The 24,736-nt window shown below is 38.3% G+C and overlaps 1 protein-coding gene across 1 annotated transcript; it reads right to left on the minus strand.

Moving 5' to 3' along the window:
* Positions 1-3,470: 3,470 nt before the first annotated feature.
* On the minus strand, positions 3,471-4,130 carry LOC112446982 (keratin-associated protein 6-2-like). Its single transcript, XM_024992952.2, has one exon. It carries the CDS (start codon positions 3,981-3,983, stop codon positions 3,576-3,578), a length of 408 nt encoding a protein of 135 aa, XP_024848720.2. The 5' UTR covers positions 3,984-4,130; the 3' UTR covers positions 3,471-3,575.
* Between the last annotated feature and the right edge of the window lie 20,606 nt (positions 4,131-24,736).

Genomic DNA, 24,736 nt, shown 5'->3' on the forward strand with positions numbered 1-24,736 from the left:
CTGAACCGATATCTATATGTATGAATCTCTCCTCTATCCATCCAATGAGCCTAGTTCTCAGTGAATTCATAATTTTATGTAGGAGTAACATAGTAGGATTTACAGAAGAAATGAAGTAATTGTTTTTGTAGTCAAGTGTTATGAAAGTTATAAAATAAGGAAGGTTATTAGTGTTATGAGAGTCAGGAAAGAGTTCTGAGAAGATGGGGCACTAGACATGAGGCTTGAGTAGGAACTGGCCAGTCAGATAAGGGAGTGGGAAACAAGTCTTTCCGTGCATTTATTACCACCAGTGGAGGTGTGTAATCACTAAGCAGATGTAGAGAGGAACTCTCAGACTTTTCTTTTTCTGTTCAGATTATTGAGAGCACAGCGCATATTGCTTCCATAGGCAGGAAAGGGCCTGGCCAGGAGGAGCATATGGCAGTGAGCTCACTAGCAGAAGACTATGAAAACTTGGTTCTGACACTCAGTTGCTGTGTGATTTCAAGATAGTGACTTAATCACTCTGAGCCTCAGCTTCTTTCTCCCAATACTTGTTTGTCAAGACCCACTCTATTTATTTTAAGAGGATGTGAAAATGAATTGAGATAATGTGTAAAAAGACATTTTACAACATGCAATAGAGATGAACTGGTTTGGTTCAGTTCAGTTCAGTTCAGTCATTCAGTTGTTTCCAACTCTTTACAACCCCATGAACCAGGCCTCTTCAACGCCAGGACTCCCTGTCCATCACCAATTCCTGGAGCTTACCCAAACTCATGTCCATTGAGTTGGTGATGCCATCCAACCATCTCATCCTCTGCCATCCTCTCTTCTCCTCCTGCCCTCAATTTCCCCAGCATCAGGGTCTTTTCAAATGAGTTAGCACTTCACATCAGTTGGCCAAAGTATTGGAGTTTCAGCTTCAAAATCAGTCCTTCCAATGAATACCCAGGTCTGATCTCCTTTAGAATGAACTGGTTGGATCTCCTTGCCATCCATGGGACTCACAAGAGTCTTCTCCAACACCACAGTTCAAAAGCATCAATTATTCTGCACTCAGCTTTCTTTACAGTCCAACTTTCACATCCATACATGACCACTGGAAAAACCATAGCCTTGACGAGACAGACTTTTGTTGGCAAAGTACTGTGTCTCCTTTTTAATATGTTTTGTAGGTTGGTCATAACTTTCTTCCAAGATGTAAGCGTCTTATAATTTCATGGCTGCAATCACCATCTGCAGTGATTTTGGAGCCCAGAAAAATAAAGTCTGACACTGTTTCCACTGTTTCCCCATCTATTTGCCATGAAGTGACAAGACCAGATGCCATGGTCTTAGTTTTCTGAATGTTGAGCTTTAAGCCAACTTTTTCACTTTCCTCTTTCACTTTCATCTAGACGCTCTTTAGTTCTTTTTCACTTTCTGCCGTAAGGGTGGTGTCATCTGCATATCTGAGGTTACTGATATTTCTCCCAGCAATCTTGATTCCAGCTTGTGCTTCTTCTAGCCCAGTGTTTCTCATGATGTACTCTACATATAAGTTAAATAAGCAGGGTGACAATATACATCCCTAACGTACTCCTTTTCCTATTTGGAACCACTCTGTTGTTACATATCCAGTTCTAACTGTTGCTTCCTGACCTGCATATAGGTTTCTCAAGAGGCAGGTCAGGTGGTCTGGTATTCCCATCTCTTTCGGAATTTTCCACAGTTTATTGTGACCCACACAGTCAAAGGCTTTGGCATAGTCAATAAAGAGTACATGTTTTTCTGGAACTCCCTTGCATTTTTGATGATCCAGTGGATGTTGGTAATTTGATCTCTGGTTCCTCTGCCTTTTCTAAATCCAGCTTGAACATCTTGAAGTTCACGGTTTGCATATTGCTGAAGCCTGGCTTGGAGAATTTTGAGCATTACTTTACGAGCATGTGAGATGAGTGCAGTTGTGCGGTAGTTTGAACATTCTTTGGCATTGCCTTTCTTTAGGATTGCAATGAAAACTAACCTTTTCCAGTCCTGTGGCCACTGCTGAGTTTTCCAAATTTGCTGGCATATTGAGGGAAACACTTTAACAGCATCATCTTTTAGAATTTGAAAGAGTTCAAATGGAATTCCATTACCTCCACTAGCTTTGTTCGTAGCGATGCTTCCTAAGGCCCACTTGACTTCACATTCCAGGATGTCTGGCCCTAGGTGAGTGATCACACCATCCTGATTATCTGGGTCATGAACATCTTTTTTGTCAGTTCTTCTGTGTATTCTTGCCACCTCTTCTTAATATCTTCTGCTTCTGTTAGGTCCATACCATTTCTGTCTTCTTTTGAGCCCAAGTTGCATGAAATATTTCCTTGGTACATGTAATTTTCTTGAAGAGATCTCTAGTCTTTCCTGTTGTATTTTCTCCTTCTATTTTTTGCCTTGATCACTGAGGAAGGCTTTCTTATCTCTCCTTGCTATTCTTTGGAACTCTGCATTCAGATGGGTATATCTTTGCTTTTCTCCTTTGCTTTTCGCTTCTGTTTCACAGCTATTCATAAGGCCTCTTCAGACAGCCATTTTGCTTTTTTCCATTTCTGTTTCTTGGGGATGGTCTTGATTCCTTTCTCATGTACAATGTCACTAAGTCCGTTCATAGTTCATCAGGCACTCTGTCCATCAGATCTAGTCCTTTAAATCTATTTCTCACTTTCACTGTATATTTAAGGGATTTGATTTAGGTCATACCTGAATGGTTTAGTGGTTTTCCACACTTTCTTCAATTGAAGTTTGAATTTGGCAATAAGGAGTTCATGATCTGAGCCACAGTCAGGTCCTGGTCTTGTTTTTGCTGAATGTATAGAGCTTCTCCAACTTTGTCTACAAATAATATACCTTTCTTAGTGCTTTATTTTCAAGTGTCTAACACAAGAGTGTCTGGGAAGCATCTCTTCTATTCCATTACTCCTGCAGAAAATCAGATTGTCTGTCCTGCACCTGGACTTTGTCATGACCGCCTGAATGCATGTCATTCCTCCTCCACTGTCTCCTCCAGCTCCATTCTTGACACAGTGAGATTTGCATGGTTCAGCATGGTTCTGAAATACTGTGAGATTTGTGCTTCTGTATGTGAGAGCCTGAGCAAGTGAGATACAAGAAATACATGGAGAAGGTATTATTTTTGGTGAAAATACAAGAAGAAATGCTTGTATTATATCAAAGAACTCAAGGTTCAAGCACCCTGTTAGCCCAGTCTTCGAAAGAGGCCATAGCACCTGAAGAAAGACTAATTCACAGAGATTTGTTAGAAACAATGAGCCATTTTTATTTAGAAAAAGGGGTTATCCAAGCTTTAGAATGTTAGGATCATTAACACAATCATAACAGAGACTCAGAGATTAAGGGAGTAAAGGCTAAAATTTGGAAGAGTCAGATGATATCACCATTGAACTTCAGACTTCAAGGATGTCAATCTAAAAATGGGTAGTTGGAGGTCAAAGCCTCTGTCATGCATACAATTTCTTGCAAGTACAAATCATGGGTTACAGATCCTCGAAGCAGTATTATCTTTAGATTCCTCATTTCAGAAGCAGACTAGGCTAAATGGTGATCTTCTACCAGCAAGAATAACATCTTCTGTAGCAAACTGGCCAGTAGCTGCTATAGCCAGAGCCGTATCCACAGCCGTATCTGGTTCCATAACCACAGCCGTAATAGGGGCTAAATCCACAGCCATATCCTGTCCCATATCCACAGCCATATCCTGAGCCGTATCCACAGCCGTATCTACTTCCATATCTACAGCCGTATCTACTTCCATATCCACAGCCATAATAGGGGCTGAACCCACAGCTGTAGCTCTTTCCACAGCCATAGCCACAGGAGTTGCCGTAGTAGTTACAACACATGTTGTCAAGGCAAGAGGATTCAGGTGGCCTGCAAGAGGATGTTTCTGAAGTGTGTGTGTCTCCTCCCCATGGACCTTTATATACTGTCAGTAATTGGCAGAGCATACCATTCATTCCCTGACATAGATAACAAATATGGAGGCAACATTATGAGCCAGTCACATCACCACTGACAATCACTAAAGTTTGCTTAAAGTAGCTCATTATTTGGGAGACTCCTGTTTCATTTTAAGAGCTTCACTTTAATTTGTTCTGCTGACAAACTGTCTTAGTAGAATCGTGTGACCCAAAGCTGATCATTTTCAAAATCTCTCATTTAACAGATACCTTATAAAGCAAGCTTGTTGGGGAATGTCAGACAATTTTGCCTCCTTTTCTCTCTCAGTTTTCCAAAATACCTGCTTCTGACCACAGGAAAAGGAATATTCCTGTCTCCTTTCCTAAATCATTGCAACTTCCTGTCCGTTTTCTCCTACCCTTTCTGCATTCCTTACCCCTGCCTTGTCCGACTCTCCTCAAATCCTAAGAATTTGATCAGTATCTGATAATTCAAAATGAACTCCATTCCCGGAAAGAGTGAAGACTTACAGGCGTGGAGACAGTATGCTGCATGTGTTCCTTCTTGTATTTTCTTCTTCCATGCACCAGGCAATGGAAGGTCCTGTTCACGTGGGGCAGCCCTCTTTTTCTCTCTTTTTTGTAGCTACCTGAGTCTCACCATTGAGGAGACTTTAACAGTTTAACCAACTTTATTTGGCTGAAGAATCAGAAGTCCTCAGTTAGACCAGAAACTCATTTTTTTTTTCACTTTAAGCCTTATCAGAGTTTTGTGTTATGAGACGTTAGTCCATTCCCCTCCCTCAATCATTCTTGCCTTTTTCTATCACTACTCTTCCTTACACATTTAGTTCAAAGGCTAAAGGTAAGTGGGGTCACTCTGATACTTACAGCAAAAGCCCATCTTCAGTTCCTAGTATATTCATGACATCAAGTACCACAAAACTCACTTTTATCCTTATTCATATGTACATTAATCAGAAGTTCTCAACCTTCTACAAAAATGTTCATTGTGACTTTGAAATATAATATGTCTCCTTTCTTCTAAATAATCCTCTCTAACACACTTACCTTTTTGACATGTAAAAGAGGGAAATTAGTATCATTTCTTCTGCTGTTAATATTTTTCTTGCCACCAAATTTATCAGCTTAAAAAAAATCTGTTTGTACATCAAAATTCAGATCTGTAATCAGCTCCTGTGAGATGCCTTTCCTCTGTGTTATTGTCTGAACTGGATCATCCTCCTCTTGGTCCTGGGGCTTCCCTAGTGGCTCAGGAAAGAATCTGCCTACAATGCAAGAGATGTAGGTTTGATCCCTGGGTCTGGAAGATCCCCTGGAGGAGGAAATGGCACCCCCTCCAGTGTTCTTGCTTGGGAAATCCCAAGAACAGAAGGGGCCTGGCGGGCTATACAGTCCAAAGTGTTGCAAAGAGTCTGACATGACCTAGCAACTAAGCCACCACCCCCAGCACCTCCTGGCTCTTATGCTCAGACACATGTCAAAGCACTTGTCAAAGTTTATTAAAACTATGTCTTGCCTCACTAATTGAAATGTAACTTTATACCAAACATTCAACCTTTCATGACCAAACATTCAGTCATGTTGCTTTGTTTGTTGGGGTAGGGGGGAATTTTTTCTTTTTCTTTTGCTTATCTTGGTTTCCATGTTTTATTTAAATCAACTTTTTCATAATCTGGCAGACTCCAAAATTTAGATTATTTTTCACTGCAACAACCATGAAATCTGAATTGGAAGGGAGTATAAAGTCAAGATCATTCTTTCCACCGGATATACTTGAATTTGACAACAAAGGAATAAGTGGTGATCGAGTACTTTACTGAATGCCTTTAATAGGGATTCTCACAAGGCTGCCAACTTCAATTTTTGAGAAGTTTCATTATCAGACATTTTTCCTCCAGTTGAGAAATCATTCTACCGATTTTTCTGATATTGGTCACTGGTCTAATCTGAACACTCTGCTGTTTCATCCCTAACCATAAACATAAAAAACATATAATCCCATTCCATTTTTCTTATCCTTCAGTTTCTTACCTTTTCTGTCCGCGTTGAAATTCAAAACTATAAATTCTACTTGACAAATTCTCTGGTACAGACAACATTACTTTACAGTGTCAAAGCCAACACATTCTCTGGTCACAGTATCCCTGGATTATTGAAAAACTCTTTTATCTTTATTGCATTATTTCTAATACCTTTCCACTCAGATCTCTTTATACCATTTTAAAACAGTAAAGACAACTCCTATTCTGTGCATCCTTGAATAACCAACTCTGAGTATAGTCCCTGATAATTTGGACTCAATATTCTTCCATAAAAATGGATGAATCAAATCAAACATATATTCAAACATTGGAGAGCCACATATACTGTAAAGACATTTGATTATATGATTAAATTGTCTAAACGCAAATTTCTTCTTTCTAAAATGAGGTCTACCTATTTTTACATAATTGTTTTCCTTATGTTTCATACCTATTTAGTGTTCTGGTCAGGAATTTTACTCAATAAATGCTATTCCCTTCATCTCACTTCCTTTTTTATTTTTCCCCTCTTGGCTATATATATTTATTTTTGTGATTATCATTTAATACATGTTATTTAAGTATGCACTTTTTAGGTCCAAACATAAATTTTAATTTTAAATAATTTTTTTTTTTTTTTGCAGTGGCAAGGTGGACCTAAAAATTCTTATACAGAGTGAAGTAAGTCAGCCAGTGAAAGACAAACATATAATACTGCTTTCTTTATATTTATAAGAAATCTAAAAATAATAGTACAAATGAATCTATTTATAAAACAGAAATAGAGTCACGGAAGTAGAAAACAAGCATGGTTACCAAGGGGTGGGGAGGGGAAGGGGGGATAAACTGGGAGGTTGAGAATGACATATTTACACTACTATATATAAAATAGATAACTAATAAAAATGTACTGTATAGCACAGGGAACTCTACCCAATATTCTGTAATGACCTATATAAGAATAGAATCTATAAAAGGAGTGGATATAGGTATATATATAACTGATTCACTTTGCTGTATAGCAGAAACTAGCACAACATTGTAAATCGAATATTGGAGCCCCAAAAAATAAAGTCTGACACTGTTTTCACTGTTTCCCCATCTATTTCCCATGAAGTGATGGGACCAGATGCCATGATAGAACCATTCAATTTCAGCTTCTTCCGCATTAGTGGTTGGGATACAGACTTGGATTACAGTGATACTGAATGGTTGACCTTGGAAATGAACAGAGATCATTCTGTCATTTTTGAGAGTTTACCCAAGTACTGCATTTCAGACTCTTCTGTTGACTTAAGAGGGCTACTCCATTTCTTCTAAGGGATTCTTGGCCCTAGTAGTAGGTATAATGGTCATCTGAACTAAATTAGCCCATTCCAGTCCATTTTTGTTCACTGATTCCTAAAATGTTGATGTTCACTCTTGCCATCTCCTGTTTCAGTCAGTTCAGTCACTCAGTTGTGTCTGACTCTTTGCGACCCCATGGACTGCAGCATGCCACGCTTTCCTGTCCATCACCAACTCCTGGAGCTTGCTCAAACTCATGTCCATTGAGTTGGTGATGCTGTCCAACCATCTCATTGTCTGTACCCCCCTTCTCCTCCTGCCTTCAATCTTTCCCAGCTAATCAGGGTCTTTTCCAATGAGTCAGCTCTTTGCATCAGGAGGCCAAAGTGTTGGAGTCTAGCTTCAGCATCAGTCCTTCCAATGAACACTCAGGACTGATTTCAGTCACTTGCAATTTACCTTGAGTCATGAACCTAACATTCCAGGTTCCTATACAATATTGTTCCTTACAGCATCCATCTTTACTTCCATCACCAATCACATCCACAGCTGGGCGTTCTTTTCTTTTTGGCTCTGTCTCTTCGTTCTTCCTGGAGTTATTTCTCCACTCTTCTCCAGTAGCATGTTGGGCCCCTACTGACCTGGGGAGATCTTCTTTCAATGTCATGTCTTTTTGCCTTTCTGTACTGTTCATGGGGTTCTCAAGACAAGAATACTGAAGTGGTTTGCCATTCTCTTCTCCAGTGGACCATGTTTTTTCTGAACTCTCTGCTATGACCAATCTATCCTGGATGGTCCTACATGGCATGGCTCATAGTTTCAATGAGTCTGTTCCTAACTGTTGCTTCTCAACCTGCATACAGATTTCTCAGAGGGCAGTAAGGTGGTATGGTATTCCCATTTCTTTAAGAATTTTCTACAGATTTTTGTGATCCACACAGTAAAAGGCTTTGGCATAGTCAATAAATCTGCAGATTCAGTAGCAATCAAGTTTCAACTGGCAGAGATGAAGATGTTGCTATCTCATCTGCATGTCATGCATCATTACACAAAATCTGGTGTTGAGGTCCTTGAACCTAGGAGACCCCACAAAATGGCCCACAACAGGGAAACTGACCTGTTGTCAAATTCAGCTCCAGAGTTAGGTTATACTCAGGATATAATTTGTCCAAGTGATGAAAAAAGATAGGACTATGCTCTGGGTTACACCAAGGTTAGTCTTACAAGCAGAGGAAGAGGATTTCAACACTTAAAGCTCTTTGAAAAATCTAACTTGTTTCCTTATATTCCTTATCGTCAAAGATATGTCTGAAATAAAGAAGAATGTAATTTAGTAAGTGCATATAAAATAATTTATATATCCAGAAAAGGGTCTATCTTTTATTAGGCATGTATGAAATAATGTGTATATCCAGAGAAAGGTTTTCACAAACTAACACTTAATATAGCTTTGGCATCTGAAATATTAGGACTGTCACTCTTAGAGAATTTGATGCTATTAGCTTGAGTGAAATGAGAAAATAACAATAATGTTAGAAGAGACAGGGATAATAAAATTAGAGAAAATTTGTGTATGTGTGGGTAGTATGAGTTTAAGGAATGTTGGGAAAATGAAGATTTGGCTTCACATACATTATCATATCGGGTTTCCCAGGTGGTACTAGTAGTAAAGAATCCACCTGCCAATGCAAAAGACACAAGAGATGTAGGTTCAATTCCTGGCTTGGGAAGAAACCCCTGGAGTAGGAAATGGCAACCATCTCAAGTATTCTTGCCTGGAAAAATTCCATGGACTGGTGGGCTACAGTCTTTGGGGTTGCAAAGAGCCAGACACAACTGAGCACAAACTCACATACATACATATCTAATCATGTTATAGCAGAAAGGAAAGACCATTGCCATGAGTGAGTTCCTTCTGTAGTCAGGAAATGATTTAAACTTTAATACCCCTTTAAAAGGAAACACAAAATCCTTTTCTTTGGTGAGCTACTGCATACTGTAGAGGTTCTAAATTGTAAAACCCATTATTTGTTCTTTCAGTCAGTTAGAAAACCTTAAGGTTCATGTTGCAGATATGTACTATCATTTGGTATTGGGTACAGAGATGCAAAACACATTGTTCCTTCTAAGAATTCAAAATGTTCATTGGATACAAAATAGTAAATCATAGGTTCACATTAAAGCAGGTATATTTGCAGGTGTTATGGGGCAACTGAAGAAGAACTCAAGGGGGAAGCCTAAATCAGCCAGAATGTCAGAAGAGAAAGTTAGCTAAGAGTCATAAATTGCTTCCAAAGGAGAGGGTATATGAGCAGAGCTATAAAAGATGAGTTGAAATTGGTCAGTTATGTAAGAAGGAAAATAGAATTCAAGGCAGAGAAATTTAGAAAAAGAAATGAATAAATTACCAACTTATTTCTAGAGAAGTAATCACTACTGGAAAAGTTATAATCAACAGCTATAGAGGGGTCTTGAAGTTTTCTCACGCTGCTCAGCCCAGTATCATAGCCACTAGAGATATATCAGTATTGAGCACTTGAGAATGTTGCTAAGTGCAAAATGAAAGGGGCTATTAAGTGTAAAGTACAAGCCAGGTTTCAAGGATGTAGTGTAAAAATATTATGAAAGTTACAGTAAAATATCGCTTAGGTATTAAATAATATTTGCCTGTATTAGTTTAAATAAAATATGCTATAAAATTAATTTACCTGTTTCTTTTAATCTTTTTTAAATGTGACTCCAGGAGAATTAAACATTCTATACACATTTCATAGAATATATTTTACTCTACCATGTCATTTTAGGAGGTCTCGGCAAGCTGACCCAGAGAGGACTGTAGATCTGAAGAGAAGCCACCAGTAAAGGTGAGACAATCTGGCCACGTTATCAAGGTGTAAGCAGTGGATCATTCTGAACCAGTAAGACCACAGTAGTCAGTGCAAAAGACTTCAGGAGTGTTCCCAGTAAAGAAAAGTTCTCATCTTCTTCAGGAGATAACTTCTTCAGGAAAGATAAATGCCTGCTTCACACCATACACAATAGAAACTCCATATTTATTAAAATTCTAAACATGAAATTTAAATGTTAAAGTACTAAAGATGGTATAGACTTTTAGCAATTTTATAACCTACAAAATTGTTCTGTGTTGGCTACAACATTGTTCTGTGTTCAGAAATCTTAAGCTTATTTTGAATTGATATCTATGTTCTTTGGCACAGGAAACATTGTCTTTAACTGTACTCCCTTGCAATAATACATCATTTCTTCAAGGACATACAAGTGATCATACTTAAAATAAGAAGGTTGTATAGACAGCAATTCAGTCCATGTTCCAGAGTTACACTATTTATGCTCAAGAATAAGCTCTATCAGTTACTGACTATGTAATTGATCACAGGCACATTCCCTAGCTTCTCTGAGCCTCAGTATATTCAAAGGTAGAATGGCAAATAGTTCTATATCAGGATTGTTGAGAGTACTAGATTAAATAAAATATGCAAAGCTATACCACTGTAAGAACTCAGTGCATTTTTGTTATTATATTTATTATTAGGTTGCTTAATATGAAAGTGTTAATATTTAATCACCTTTGTTGTTCATTTGCCCAGTCGTGCTCAACTCTTTGTGACCCCGTGGAAAGCAGCATGCCAGGCCTCTCGGTCCCTCACCATCTCCCAAAGTTTGCTCAAGTTCACGTCCCTTGCATTGGTGATGCCATCCAGCCATTCCATCCTCTGATGCCTTCTTCTCCTTCTGCTGTCTATCTTTTCCAGCATCAGGATCTTTTCCAATGAGTCAGCTCCCCAAAATACTGGAGCTTCAGCTGACAAAATACTAGAATTTCAGCTTCAGCATCAGTCCTTCCAACGAGTATTCAGGGTTGATTTCCCTTAAGGTTGACTGGTTTGAATTCCTTGCTATCCAAAGAGTCTTGCTGTCTCAGGAGTCTTTTACCACACCACAGTTCAAAAGCATCAATTCTTTGATGCTCCACCTTCTTTATGGTCAGCTTTCATAATCATACATGACTGCTGGAAAGACCATACCCTTGACTATAAAGATCTTTGTTGGCAGAGTAATGTCTCTGCTTTTCAACACACTGTCTGGGTCTATCATAGCTTTCCTGCCAAGAAGCAAATGTTTTCTGATTTCATGGTTGCAGTCACCATCCACAGTGAACCATGAAGAGGAAAACTGTCATGACTGCCACTTTTCCACCCTCTATTTTCCATGAGGTAACGGGGCTGGCTGCCATGACCTTAGTTTCTTTAATATAAGCTGGCTCTTTCACTGTAACCTACAAAAATGGCAATTTTATATGACTCAATCTTAGATATTATCCTTATTGTCAATATCTTGAAAATCGCAGAACTTCAATCAATAATTTCAATTTTCTGTCAAATAATTAGGCACACTTCTGTTAGATGTTTTGAATATATGTCATATATACATATTCCATAGTCATATACTCTAACATACACCATGATACCAAGTAAAGTGAAATAATGTTTGTCATTGTGTTAGTAATAAATTAGTGGATTTGGACTATGAACCCTAATTGTGGAAATGAAAATGCTGACACCAGGTAAATAAGGAATGGGCAACTTTTGTGGTTATATGTCTTAGAGGAGAGACCAGTTAAAGTATGTTTATATTTTGGCTTTAGAAATTCAATGTTCATGTAGGATATAAGACGACTACAAGAACTGAAGTCAAGATTCAACCACCCATGGTTAAATAACTTCAGTACTTCTAAAATCCCTTGAAACTTGAATGAGATTGCAGGCTTGAGAAGAGTAAGACCAGAAGATGGATGGATAGATTGTCATTCTTAAAGAAATAGAACTACTTCTTAAGTGTTAGATGAATGAGTATTCTCATTCAAACACTTACTGAGCTCCTCATAAAGGACATTTCACTATATGCTAAGAACAGAGAGCTAAAATATTTCACCCCTGCTTTCTAAAGTATAGAAAAGACCAAAAAAACCCTACAAGTTACAAAGACCAGAATACTGTTATATTTATACACTAGAGTGGGAAATCAGAGGAAGAAATCAGAGGTGAGGTCAGGACCAAGAGGAAGTAGAGAGAAAATTCAAGAATCTTCCTGAAAAGGAAACAGACCTCTTTTAAAAATGGACAGAAGTTCTAAAAAGAAAACAGACTTCTTTTAAAAATGAATAGAAGTTGGTTGATTACAGTTGAAAAGAAATATCATTCTTAACAAGGGAAAGATAAAAGATTTATTTCGGAATATGTCCATAAGTCAGAACCTTATTGCAATAGCTATCAACTATCCTGGAGGATATGTTTTCACTTGTGGGCTTAAGTAGTAAGGTGGGTGCTGAGAATTCTAAGATGACCCCCAATGACACCCTCTTGTATGATCCCCTCCTCTTCCATGAAGGAAGAAAGATCTGTAACTTGCCTCTAACCTTGGCAAAGATGATGGGGGTATCACTCTTGCAATTATGTTTAGGGTTGGTAGATAAAACACATCATGGATAAATTTGAATTTTAGATTTAAAAAATTGTTAAAACTGTTTGCAATTCTGTTTGTTTATTCATTTTTTAAGTTATTTAGATATCTGATTTAAAAAAAATTTTTGTCTGTCCCCCCTACTAGAGCCCACCACAGAAATCAAAAAAGATCTAGGGACTCTGTTGGAGAGGGAGAGGGTGGGAAGATTTGGGAGAAGGGCATTGAAACATGTATAATATCGTGTATGAAACAAGTTGCCAGTCCAGGTTCGATGCACGATACTGGATGCTTGGGGCTAGTGCACTGGGATGACCCAGAGGGATGGTATGGGGAGGGAGGAGGGAGGAGGGTTCAGGATGGGGAACACATGTATACCTGTGGTGGATTCATTTTGATATTTGGCAAAACTAATACAATTTTGTAAAGTTTAAAAATAAAATAAAATTAAAAAAAAAGATCTAGTTATATGCAAAGGTATGGATGAGTATTTTTCTAAGATACTATCTCTGGAGTAATTTACAACAGGCTTCCCTATTGTTCTTTAAACTATCTGGTAAATGGTGTGGTTGACTTGATTACCTGGATGTCATATCTGCATATCAGATAGTAGACGATACCAAGAATAGATCCCTTTGGAGTAGAAGTGAAAGGGAGAGAGGTATTATCAACCATACTTGATAGGAAGGACATGTAAACAAAACACTGAAATACATTTTAATTAGGACTTGAAGTGACATTGGGAATAATGAAAGATTCTGAAGCATGTGGATATTTTATAAGAGTAATTTCACAATGAAATGAGATAGATCAGCATAAAAAAGCAATAAGCTCCTTGTTGCAGCAAATACTCAAGCCTCCAGTGATTAGAAATGATGACTGTATCATAACAAAGAAGAACAAATACTCAATCTTGGTAATGAATTACCTGTGGACTTTGAGTAAATTTCCAAACCTCTTTGTACCTGGTTTTCTTATTAACAGTTCCCTATCACGTTCACACTTTTATTATGATCAAATAGATTAAACTGTCTGAAAGAAATTTGTGATTTATTACAAAACATCCAACAGTGTTATTGTAAAGGGTAGTTTTTGCATTTGCATTTGTTGTTCTGGTTTGAATTAAACGACCACATATAGAGTTGATAAAAATTTACTGAGAAATGGCTCTTGGGATAAAAATGAATTATCAGAGTACTATAGTCACAAGTATGTGGGCTCACAGGAACTTTATAAGCTAGAAGCTAGAAGCTTGGGGAGTTTCTCTAAAGAGCCACATTGTGTGCCAAAGACATTTCTTACAAGTAATTAGTAAGCTAGTCAATGTAATTAGTCAAGCTCATCTTAATAGCTAGTCTTGTTGCATAAAACACATCTTCAGAATCACGTGTTCAGATAATATAGATTTGTAATTGACTCAAGTCAATGCCTGGATGACAAAAAAGGAAACATGGTTCCCCAATAAAACTGGAGACTCTATAATAATGGATGTATTTAAGATAGGTGCCATAGCTTTGTAAAGACAGTCTTCTTATTATCAATGGACAGGAATGACTTGCAAACACTAGGTATTAAATAAATATTTGTTGCTTGAATCATAAAATTGATGGTGTGCTCTGGTCCTTCCTGTAAGTCAGTAGATAAAGGATCTAGGATAGGAGGTGACATTTAAATGTTAGCAACATTCTTCTGCACCTCAACTAAAACCTCACCCTCTGCCATCATGTGTTACAACTATTATGGGAACTTGTATGGGGGTTATGGCTGTAGATATTTCTGTGGCTTTGACTGTGGTTCTGGCTGTGGTTATAGCTATGTTATAGTTATAGTTATGACTGTGGTTCTGTCTGTGGTTGCTATATCTACCAACCATTTTTTCTCCAGAAGATGCTATTCCTCTTGCAGACAGAATAACATCCTGGAATATTCTATGCCTCTGACATATTTAAAGATAAATGCTCCCCCCAACCCACCGCAGCTAAAGGATGCTCTTTATTTTATTATCTCTATATTCAAGTAAGTGTTGAACACCCCTTGTGTTTACCTTTAAAAATTTATTGAGGAATTTTATGAATGCCTCCATTATGTTACCTGAAGACAGAAGATTTGATTCTGATTATGTCCACAATGTAAATTCTTGGTTATCTATTCTATAGTTTTGTGTTGTCCGTGAGCATAAATACTCCATAGTTGGAAGAAACAAATTTCACTTATTCCTGCAAGTAATTGTGACTTTTGGGCCAGAATCATTAACGATATTAATATGTGTGGCCTTGCTAAAACATTAGGAGACCGCTGTGTTAGCTTAGCCTTGTCTGACTTGTTGCCTTCAGTCCAACTGTACATGCTCAGTTGTTAAGTCTTGTCTGACTCTTTGTGATCCCATGGACTGTAGCCCTCCAGATTCATGGCATTTCATAGGCAAGAATACTGGCATGAGTTGCTATTTCCTTTTCCAGAGGATCTTCCTGACCCAGGAAATTGAACCCGCATCTCCTGAGTTGGCAGGTGGGACCTTTACCACTGAGGCATCAGAGAAGCCCAAGCTTAGCCTTAGGATTATTCATTTCTTCATCCAATATTTATTTAGTGTTTATTCTTTCACTATATCGCATGGGTTTGTTTACTGCACAGTTGTAGTAAATCTCAATATTAGGTAATGTAGACTTCCAACTTCTTTCTTTTTCAAAATTATTTTTGGCTATTCTAATTCATTTTCCACCTACATGTTAAAATCAGCTGTCAGTATCTACAAATATATCCTGCTGAGGTTTTAGTTGCTGTTAAATTGAATCTAAAGATCAATTTTGGGAGAATAGACATCATAATAATATTGACTTTTTCAATCCATAAAACATAGCATGTGCTGTGCTGTGCTAATTCACTCAGTCATGTCCAACTCTTTGCAACCCTAAGGACTGTAGCCTGCCAGGGTCCTCTGTTCATAGGATTTTCCAGGCAAGAATACTAGAGTGGGTTGCCATGCCCTCCTCCAGGAGATCTTTCTGGCCCAGAGAACTAACCTGCTGTCTCTGATGTCTCCTGCATTGGCAGGTGGGTTCTTGACCACTAGTGTCATCTGGGAACCCCAAATATAGCATATATCTGCATATAACTGATCTTTTTTGATTTCTGTGGTGGGCTCTAATAGGGGAGACAGACAAAATTTTTTTAAAAAATTAGATATCTAAATAACTAAATAAAAATGAATAAATAGACAGAACTACAAACTTTTAACAATTGTTAATAAGCTTGACTTGTGTAAAAAGCCATATGATCTACCAAAACCCATGCAAGAAGAAATAGGTGATATTCATAGAACTATATTTATTTTTTTAAATTTTATTTTATTTTTAAACTTTACAATATTGTATTAGTTTTGCCAAATATCGAAATGAATCCGCCACAGGTATACCTGTGTTCCCCATCCTGAACCCTCCTCCCTCCTCCCTCCCTATACCCTCCCTCTGGGTCATCCCAGTGCACCAGCCCCAAGCATCCAATATCGTGCATCGAACCTGGACTGGCAACTCATTTCATACATGATATTATACATGTTTCAATGCCATTCTGAATCAATAATTAATAACTTTCCAAATCAAAAAGCACCAGACCCAGATGAGTTCACTGGTAAATTCCATAAAACATTTATACTAATTTTCTACAACCACTTCCTGAAGATAAAAGCAGAAGAAAGACTGTCTAATTCATTCTGTGAGGCCGTTACCCTAATGCCAAAATCAAAGATATTACAAAGAAGGAAAGCTACAGACCAGTATCTTAAACAAACATGAGTGCAAAACTTTTCATCAGAATATTAAAAAATTGAATTCTATAATGTATAAAAGTAACTATACACCATGACCAAAAGTGATTTGTCCAGTAATGCATGTCTTGGTTCAATATTAAAAAATCAATTAATGCAATCCATCACATCAACAGCCTAAATCACATGAACTTTTTCAATAGATGAAGAAAAATCACCTGACAAAATCCATCACCCATTCATGATAAAAATTTCATTAACCCAGAATAAAGAATATCAACTTGATTGAAAAAAAATCCACAAAGAACTAGAGCTAACATCTTACTTAATGGGAGAGCATAGAAGCATTCTCACTAAGATTAGGAGCAAGGGAAGAATGGCCTCTCTCACTACTTTTTTTAACATCATACTGGAACTATGATGATACAATAAGGCAGTAAAATAAAATACATATTGGTAGGGAAGGAAGATATGAAAGTGCCTTTTCCATGGGCAACATGATTGCCTATATAAGAAACTTGGAAAAGACCAACAACCTCCTGTTAAAAAGAAATTAAAGCAAGGTTGTAGCATATAAAGCTAATACAAAGAAGCCAATTAATTTTTTACATATCAAAAATGAACACATACAATTTGAAATTAAAAACATAATACCACTTACAATAGCAGCCACCAAAATAGAATACTTGAATACAAATGTAAAAGAAATTGTATAAGATCTATATGAGGAACCCACCAAACTCTGATGAAAGAAATCAAGGAAGAACTAAAGTCAAGAGATATTATTCCACGTTCACAGATAAGAAGACTCATTACTGTCAAGGCGTCAGTCCTTCCAATGAATTATCCTTTAGGATTGACTGGTTTGATCTCCTTGCTGTCCTAGGGACTCTGAAGAGTTCGATCCCTGGGTTGGAAAGATTCCCTGGAGGAGGGCAGGGCAACCCACTCCAGTATTCTTGCCTGAAGAATCCTGGATAGAGGAACCTGGCAGGCTACAGTCCATGGGGTCACAAAGAGTTGGACATGATTGAGGAACTAAGCACAGCACTCCCTTCTTTATGGTTCAACTCTCACATCTATACGTACTATGGGGAAAACCATAGCTTTGACTACATGGATCTTTGTTGGCAAAGTAATGTCTCTGCTTTTTAATATACTGTCTAGGTTTGTCTTAGCTTTCTTCCAGGAGCAAACATCTTTCAATTTCATGGTTGCAGTCGCTGTCTACAGCGATTTTGGAGCCCAAGCAAATAAAATCTATCACTGCTTCTACTTTTCCCCTTCTATTTGCCATGAAGTGATGGGATAGGATGCCATTGGATTTTAGTTTTTTAATGTTGAGTTTCATGTCAGCCTTTTCACTCTCCTCTTTCACTCTCATCAAGAGGCTTTTTATTTCCTCTTCACTTTCTTCCACGGGAATGGCATAATCTGCATAATCTGAGGTTGTTGATATTTCTCCCAGCAATCTTGATTTCAGCTTGAGATTCATCCAGTTAGGTATTTTGCATGATGTAATCTACATAGAGTTTAAATAAGCAGGGTGACAATATACAGCCTTTGTCTATTCCTTTCCCAATTTTGAACCAGTCAGTTATTCCATGTCTGGTTCTCAACGTTGCTACTTGACCCATATACAATTTCTCAGGAGACAGGTAAGGTGATCTGGTATTTCCACATCTTTAAGAATTTTCCTCAGTTTGTTGTGATCTACACAGTTAAAGGCTTTAGCATAGTCAATGAATGCAAGATACAGGATGCTTGGGGCTGGTGCACTGGAATGACCCAGAGGGATGGGATGGGGAAGGAGGTGAGAGAGGGGCTCAGGATGGAGAACACATTTACACCCATGGCAGATTCAAGTCAATGGATGGCAAAACCAATACAATATTGTAAAGTAATTAGCCTCCAATTAAAATAAATAAATTTATATTAAAAAAAAACCAAAGAAGTAAATGTTTTCTGAAACTTCCTTGCTTTCTTTATGATCCATGATGAAGATCACTCAGAAAAGATAGTCATTTCAATAAATGATGCAGAAACATCTGGACATTCACTGTAAAAAGAAAAAAAAAGAATCTAGAAACAAGCATTGCATTCTTCATAAAAGTTAAATCAAAATGGACACAGACCTTAATGTAAAATGTAAAAGTATAAAATTTTAGAAGATAATATAGGTGAAAATCTACATAATGTTGGAATCAGTGTTGGCTTTTTAAGTACAAAACTAAAGACACTGTCTAGGAAAGAAGAAATTGATGAGTTGGACTTCATAAATATTAAAAACTTCTGCTGTATGAGAGGCAATGCCAAGTAAATGAGACAACAAACCAAAAACTGAGAGGAAATATTTGCAAAAGTTGTTTATGATAAAGGACAGTTATTCAAAATATATGTAGAACTTTTAACACTCACAAATAAGAAAACAAGCAACCTGAGTAAAAAGTGTGCCAAAGACCTTTACAGACACCACATTAAAGAAGATATAAAGGTGGCAGATAAGAATATGAAAACAGTACAAAGGTACCCCCCTAGTGGAGGATGTTGCCACTGGAAGAAATTATGCGTGTGTTGGGGCAGAATCTATAAAAAAATCTCTGCACTTTCTGCTCACTTTTGCTGCAAATGTAAAACCGCTCTAAAAAGTAAAGTCTATGTATGGCAAAAGTCACCACAATATTGTAAAGTAATTAGCCTCCAATTAAAATAAATAAATTAATTAAAATAAATTTTAAAAAAGTAAAGTCTAATTAAAAAAAATCACATAATGTCCTTTCAGATAGGAAGATCAGGTTAAGTGTCTGAGGAAGTGACAACTAAGTCTGTATTGGGTAAATTGGTAGGTCTCAGAATTGAGGGGAAAAATCCAGACAGAGAAGAGGACAAGTATAAAGGCTTTAAGATGATAGCTATTTAACATGCTTTGCTGTTGCTGTGTAGTTGCTAGTCTTGTCTGATTCTTTCGTGACCTAATGGACTGTAGCCCACCAGGGTCCTCTGTCCATGGAATTCTCCAGGCAAGAGTACTGGTAGGTGTTGCCTTTTTCTTAAGGATCCCCCCAGGGACCTTCCTGACCCAGAGATTTAACCCACATCTCCTGCTTTGGCAGGTGGGTCAGGAACTGTAAACAGGTCCATGTGACAGGAAACTAGAACAAATTGAGGCTAGAGAGGTAGCTAGAAGCCAGATTATACAGGCTCTTATTATAAGGACTTGAGATTTGTTTGGATTTTACTTCAAGAAACTTATTGGTCTAGCCAGCCATTTTTGTTTTGCATTTGCGATTTCATTCCTTTTCTGCTTCTTTGTCACATTTCATATCAACACTAAAACACAGATTCAAATCATTTCTCTGTGTGTATATTGGACACTGGAGGAAAGGAAGAAAGCTACCTTGTTTGGAGGATATTGGAATAGGTGAGGGGCGTGTTCTATTATCTGCCCTCGGAAATTTGCAAAGATAGCTCAGAGAGTGAGGGGAATGATGGAGGAAGCTAGGCTAAGAGAGTGAATACTTAGTACTGTATATCTCACAGCTTCCTTAATGGCTCAGGTGGTAAAGAATCTGCCTGCAATGCAGGAGACCCAGGTTTGATCCCTGAGTTGGGAAGATCGCCTGGAGAAGGGAGTGGCTACCCGCTCCAGTATTCTTGCCTGGACAGAGGAGACTGGCAGGCTAGGGTCCATGGGGTGGCAAAGAGTCAGACACGACTGAGCTGCTAACACGATCAAATCCCATAGCATTTTGTGTTGACAGTATCATTGTCTACATTTAAAAATAATTCTTATGAAAAAGATAGATTAATATTGGTCTTCTGGTTCCAAGAGCCACAATTTAATGAATATATTTGGAATTAAAGGAGACTGATTTCTTAATGGCATCACCAACTCAAAGGATATGAGTCTGAGCAAACTCCAGAAGATAGTGAAGGACAGGGAAGCCTGGCATGCTGCAGTCCATGGGTTGCAAACAGTCAGACACAACTTAGCAACTGAGCAAGAAGAATTTCTTAATATGTGATAGTTTTCTAAACCTAATACACAAAAATGGATTTTGGTGTCAGAAAGGTTTATCCAAGTCTGAGAGTGTCTGATTACTATACTACATTTTACTTAATCTGAATATTATGAATAAATTAAAACACACAGAAGCCAGATAGATCTATCTGACCCTTAGCACTTCTTCCTACTTTAATTAAAAAAATGTTGCTCCTTTAGTTTAAACACTGTCTGCCAGGTATAGAATCAGAATAACTGAAAAAATGGTAATGTTCTTAAAAATAATAAAAGAGAGGTGAGAGAAGCAACTTTTTATAGGTTTGGAAGATGGCCATGGATGATTGGAAATGCTGTTTTGAATATCTTATCCTACAGAAGAGAAAAGGCATTGTGGTTGCCGAGAGGTAACAGCAAACATATTAGCAGAGCTAGAGTGTAGTGCTGGCAGAAGCCTGCACCTTAAGAAGGCAAGATAGAAATATTTCTTATTAACCAAAGACTGCATTAGATATTTCATGGGGTATAAACTAGAGAGGACAGGAAAAGAACTATTATGTGTACAAAGATCTTAAGTTACCCTAGCAACTCCTATCGGGGGCTTCCCAGAGATTTGGGTTGTATAGAAGCACTAACAAAAAGAGATTTCATGATAAAATGGGATTGTTTAAAACAAGAAGTTGAGAGTTTCCATCACTGAAAATATTCAAGGAGAAGTCATTTGCATAGCTCTGGAGAATACTATAGTATTCTCACTGTATGTGAGACCAAGAAAACTTGGAAATGTGATTTTGATTTGGAATCAAACCCTTCTGAGCCCCAGCCTTTGTTAAATGACTTTATAATTTATAATCTACTAGTTTCACCAAATGGTTTTAAGGATCAAGTACAGACATCTGAAATGGAAATTTTTTCAGTTTTCTTTACTAGTAGAGAAAATTGACTAGATGGTTGGGGAGTTGGGTCAAATCACATTTGTGCTCAGGTTGAATTGACATCTAGTGGAAAGAGGGGAAAAGTATATCTGCTATCAGGGTGGTTCTCATAGAACTTTTGGAGTATGATATCTTGAATCAGGAGGAACCACTTTATAACCACACCTGACTCATCTCTATATTTGTGTCAATTTCAATATGGTCAGATCAGATCAGATCAGATCAGTCACTCAGTCGTGTCCGACTTCTTGTGACCCCATGAATCGCAGCATGCCAGGCCTCCCTGTCCATCACCAACTCCCGGAGTTCACTCAGACTCACGTCCATCAAGTCAGTGATGCCATCCAGCCATCTCATCCTCTGTCGCCCCCTTCTCCTCTTGCCCCCAATCCCTCCCAGCATCAGAGTCTTTTCCAATGAGTCAAGTCTTCACATGAGGTGGCCAAAATACTGGAGTTTCAGCTTCAGCATCATTCCTTCCAAAGAAATCCCAGGGCTGACCTTCTTCTGAATGGACAGGTTGGATCTCCTTGCAGTCCAAGGGACTCTCAAGAGTCTTCTCCAACACCACAGTTCAAAAGCATCGATTCTTCAGCACTCAGCCTTCTTCACAGTCCAACTCTCATATCCATACATGACTACAGGAAAAACCATAACCTTGACTAGACGAACCTTTGTTGGCCAAGTAATGTCTCTGCTTTTGACTATGCTACCTAGGTTGGTCATAACTTTCCTTCCAAGGAGTAAGCGTCTTTTAATTTCATGGCTGCAGTCAATATGGTCACTTCCAAATAAAAACTGACTTTACTTTTACATAGAAATCCTATTCCCTGATAGCTCAGCTGATAAAGAATCCACCTTCAATGCAGGAGACCCTGGTTCAATTCCTGGATCTGGAAGGTCCTCTGGAGAAGGGATAGGATACCCAGTCCCTGGTGGGCTTCCCTGGTGGCTCAGATGGTAAAGAATCCACCTGCAATGCAGGAGACTTGTGTTCTACCCCTGGGTTAGGAAGATCCCTTGAAGTAGGGCATGGTAATCCACTGCAGTATTCTTCCCTGCAGAATCCCCATGGGCAGAGGACCCTGGGCTACAGTCCATAGGGTCACAATGAGTCAGACACAACTAAGCAACTAAACACACACACCTGTGACAATCTTGAAATGAGATATTTGGCTATTTTTATTAAATAAATAAGCTTGTTCTCAAGATAGGCACTTATAGTTTTAATAGATGTTCATAATAACTGAGCTTCAAAATATGCTATGAAGTCTAGCCCTGTGATGTATTGCTTCATACTGTATTTTTACAGAAATATGATTTAAGATGCTTCAGGCAAGGTACAGTGTGTTCAATTGTATGGTAATTATTTTTTTGAGGGAGTTGGGTCACTTTTGAAAGATTATTATGAAAAAAAATAACAGAAACATTAACGTGATTATTAAAATTTTGCTATAATATCAGTACATTTTCAAATACAGATATTTGAAAGTATGTATTGCTCTTGTTAGGGCTTCCCTGGTGGCCCAGATGGTAAAGCATCTGCCTGCAATGCAGGAGACCTGGGTTCAATCCCTGGGTTGGGATGATACCCTGGAGAAGGAAATGGCAACCCACTCCAGTACTCTTGCCTGGAAAATTCTATGCATAGAGGAGCCTGGTAGGCCACAGTCCGTGGGGTCACAAAGAGTTGAACATGACTGAGCAACTTCACTTGGTCTTCACTGATTGCTGTAGTTATTTGGGAATGCTTATACTTGAATTAAAGACAGGGGGGAAAGAAATAGAATTCTTTGTGTCTCCACTATATATCAGGATCTCTGCTACAACCTTTGTATTTGCCATATAATTCCCATAGACGTCTTGACCAATTTTTAAGCACATGTAGCTATTTTTATTCCCATTTCAGATCAGATCAGATCAGTCGCTCAGTCGTGTCTGACTCTTTGCGACCCTATGAATCGCAGCACGCCAGGCCTCCCTGTCCATCACCAACTCCTGGAGTTCACTGAGACTCATGTCCATCAAGTCAGTGATGCCATCCAGCCATCTCATCCTCTGTCGTCCCCTTCTCCTCTTGCCCCCAATCCCTCCCAGCATCAGAGTCTTTTCCAATGAGTCAGCTCTTCACATGAGGTGGCCAAAGTACTGGAGTTTCAGCTTCAGCATCATTCCTTCCAAAGAAATCCCAGGGCTGATATCCTTCAGAATGGACTGGTTGGATCTCCTTGCAGTCCAAGGGACTCTTAAGAGTCTTCTCCAACACCACAGTTCAAAAGAATCAACTCTTTGGCACTCAGCCTTCTTCACAGTCCAACTCTCATATCCATACATGACCATAGGAAAAACCATAGCCTTGACCATATGGACCTTTGTTGGCCAAGTAATGTCTCTGCTTTTGAATATGCTATCTAGGTTGATCATAACTTTCCTTCCAAGGAGTAAGCGTCTTTTAATTTCATGGCTGCAGTCACCATCTGTAGTGATTTTGGAGCCCAGAAAAATAAAGTCTGACACTGTTTCCCCATCTATTTCCCATGAAGTGGTGGGACCGGATGCCATGATCTTGAATGTTTTCTGAATGTTGAGCTTTAAGCCAACTTTTTCACTCTCCACTTTCACTTTCATCAAGAGGCTTTTGAGTTCCTCTTCAATTTCTGCCATAAGGGTGGTGTCATCTGTATATCTGAGGTTGTTGATATTTCTCCCGGCAATCTTGATTCCAGCTTGTGTTTCTTCCAGTCCAGCGTTTCTCATGATGTACTCTGCATATAAGTTAAATAAGCAGGGTGACAATATACAGCCTTGACGTACTCTTTTTCCTATTTGGAGCCAGTCTGTTGCTCCATGTCCAGTTCTAACTTTTGCTTCCTGACCTGCATACAGATTTCTCAAGAGGCAGATCAGGTGGTCTGGTATTCCCATCTCTTTCAGAATTTTCCACAGTTTATTGTGATGCACACAGTCAAAGACTTTGGCATAGTCAAGAAAGCAGAAATAGATGTTTTTCTGGAACTCTCTTGCTTTTTCCATGATCCAGCGGATGTTGGCAATTTGATCTCTGGTTCCTCTGCCTTTTCTAAAACCAGTTGCCAAAACTGAGTTTCATAAATTTGAGAACATTTTCCATGGCCATAAGATTAGTAAATGGCTCATCCAGGAAGTAACAATATCTTTGCATTTTTTATTCTGAACCACTAGGGAAGTTCCAAGGATACTGGAGTGGGTAGCCATCCCCTTCTTCAGGAGATCTTCCTAACCCAGAGATCAAACCTGGATCTCTCACATTGTAGGTA

The sequence above is a fragment of the Bos taurus genome, chromosome 1 (genome assembly GCF_002263795.3).
Source record: "Bos taurus isolate L1 Dominette 01449 registration number 42190680 breed Hereford chromosome 1, ARS-UCD2.0, whole genome shotgun sequence".
In the NCBI taxonomy this organism is placed as follows: domain Eukaryota; kingdom Metazoa; phylum Chordata; class Mammalia; order Artiodactyla; family Bovidae; genus Bos; species Bos taurus.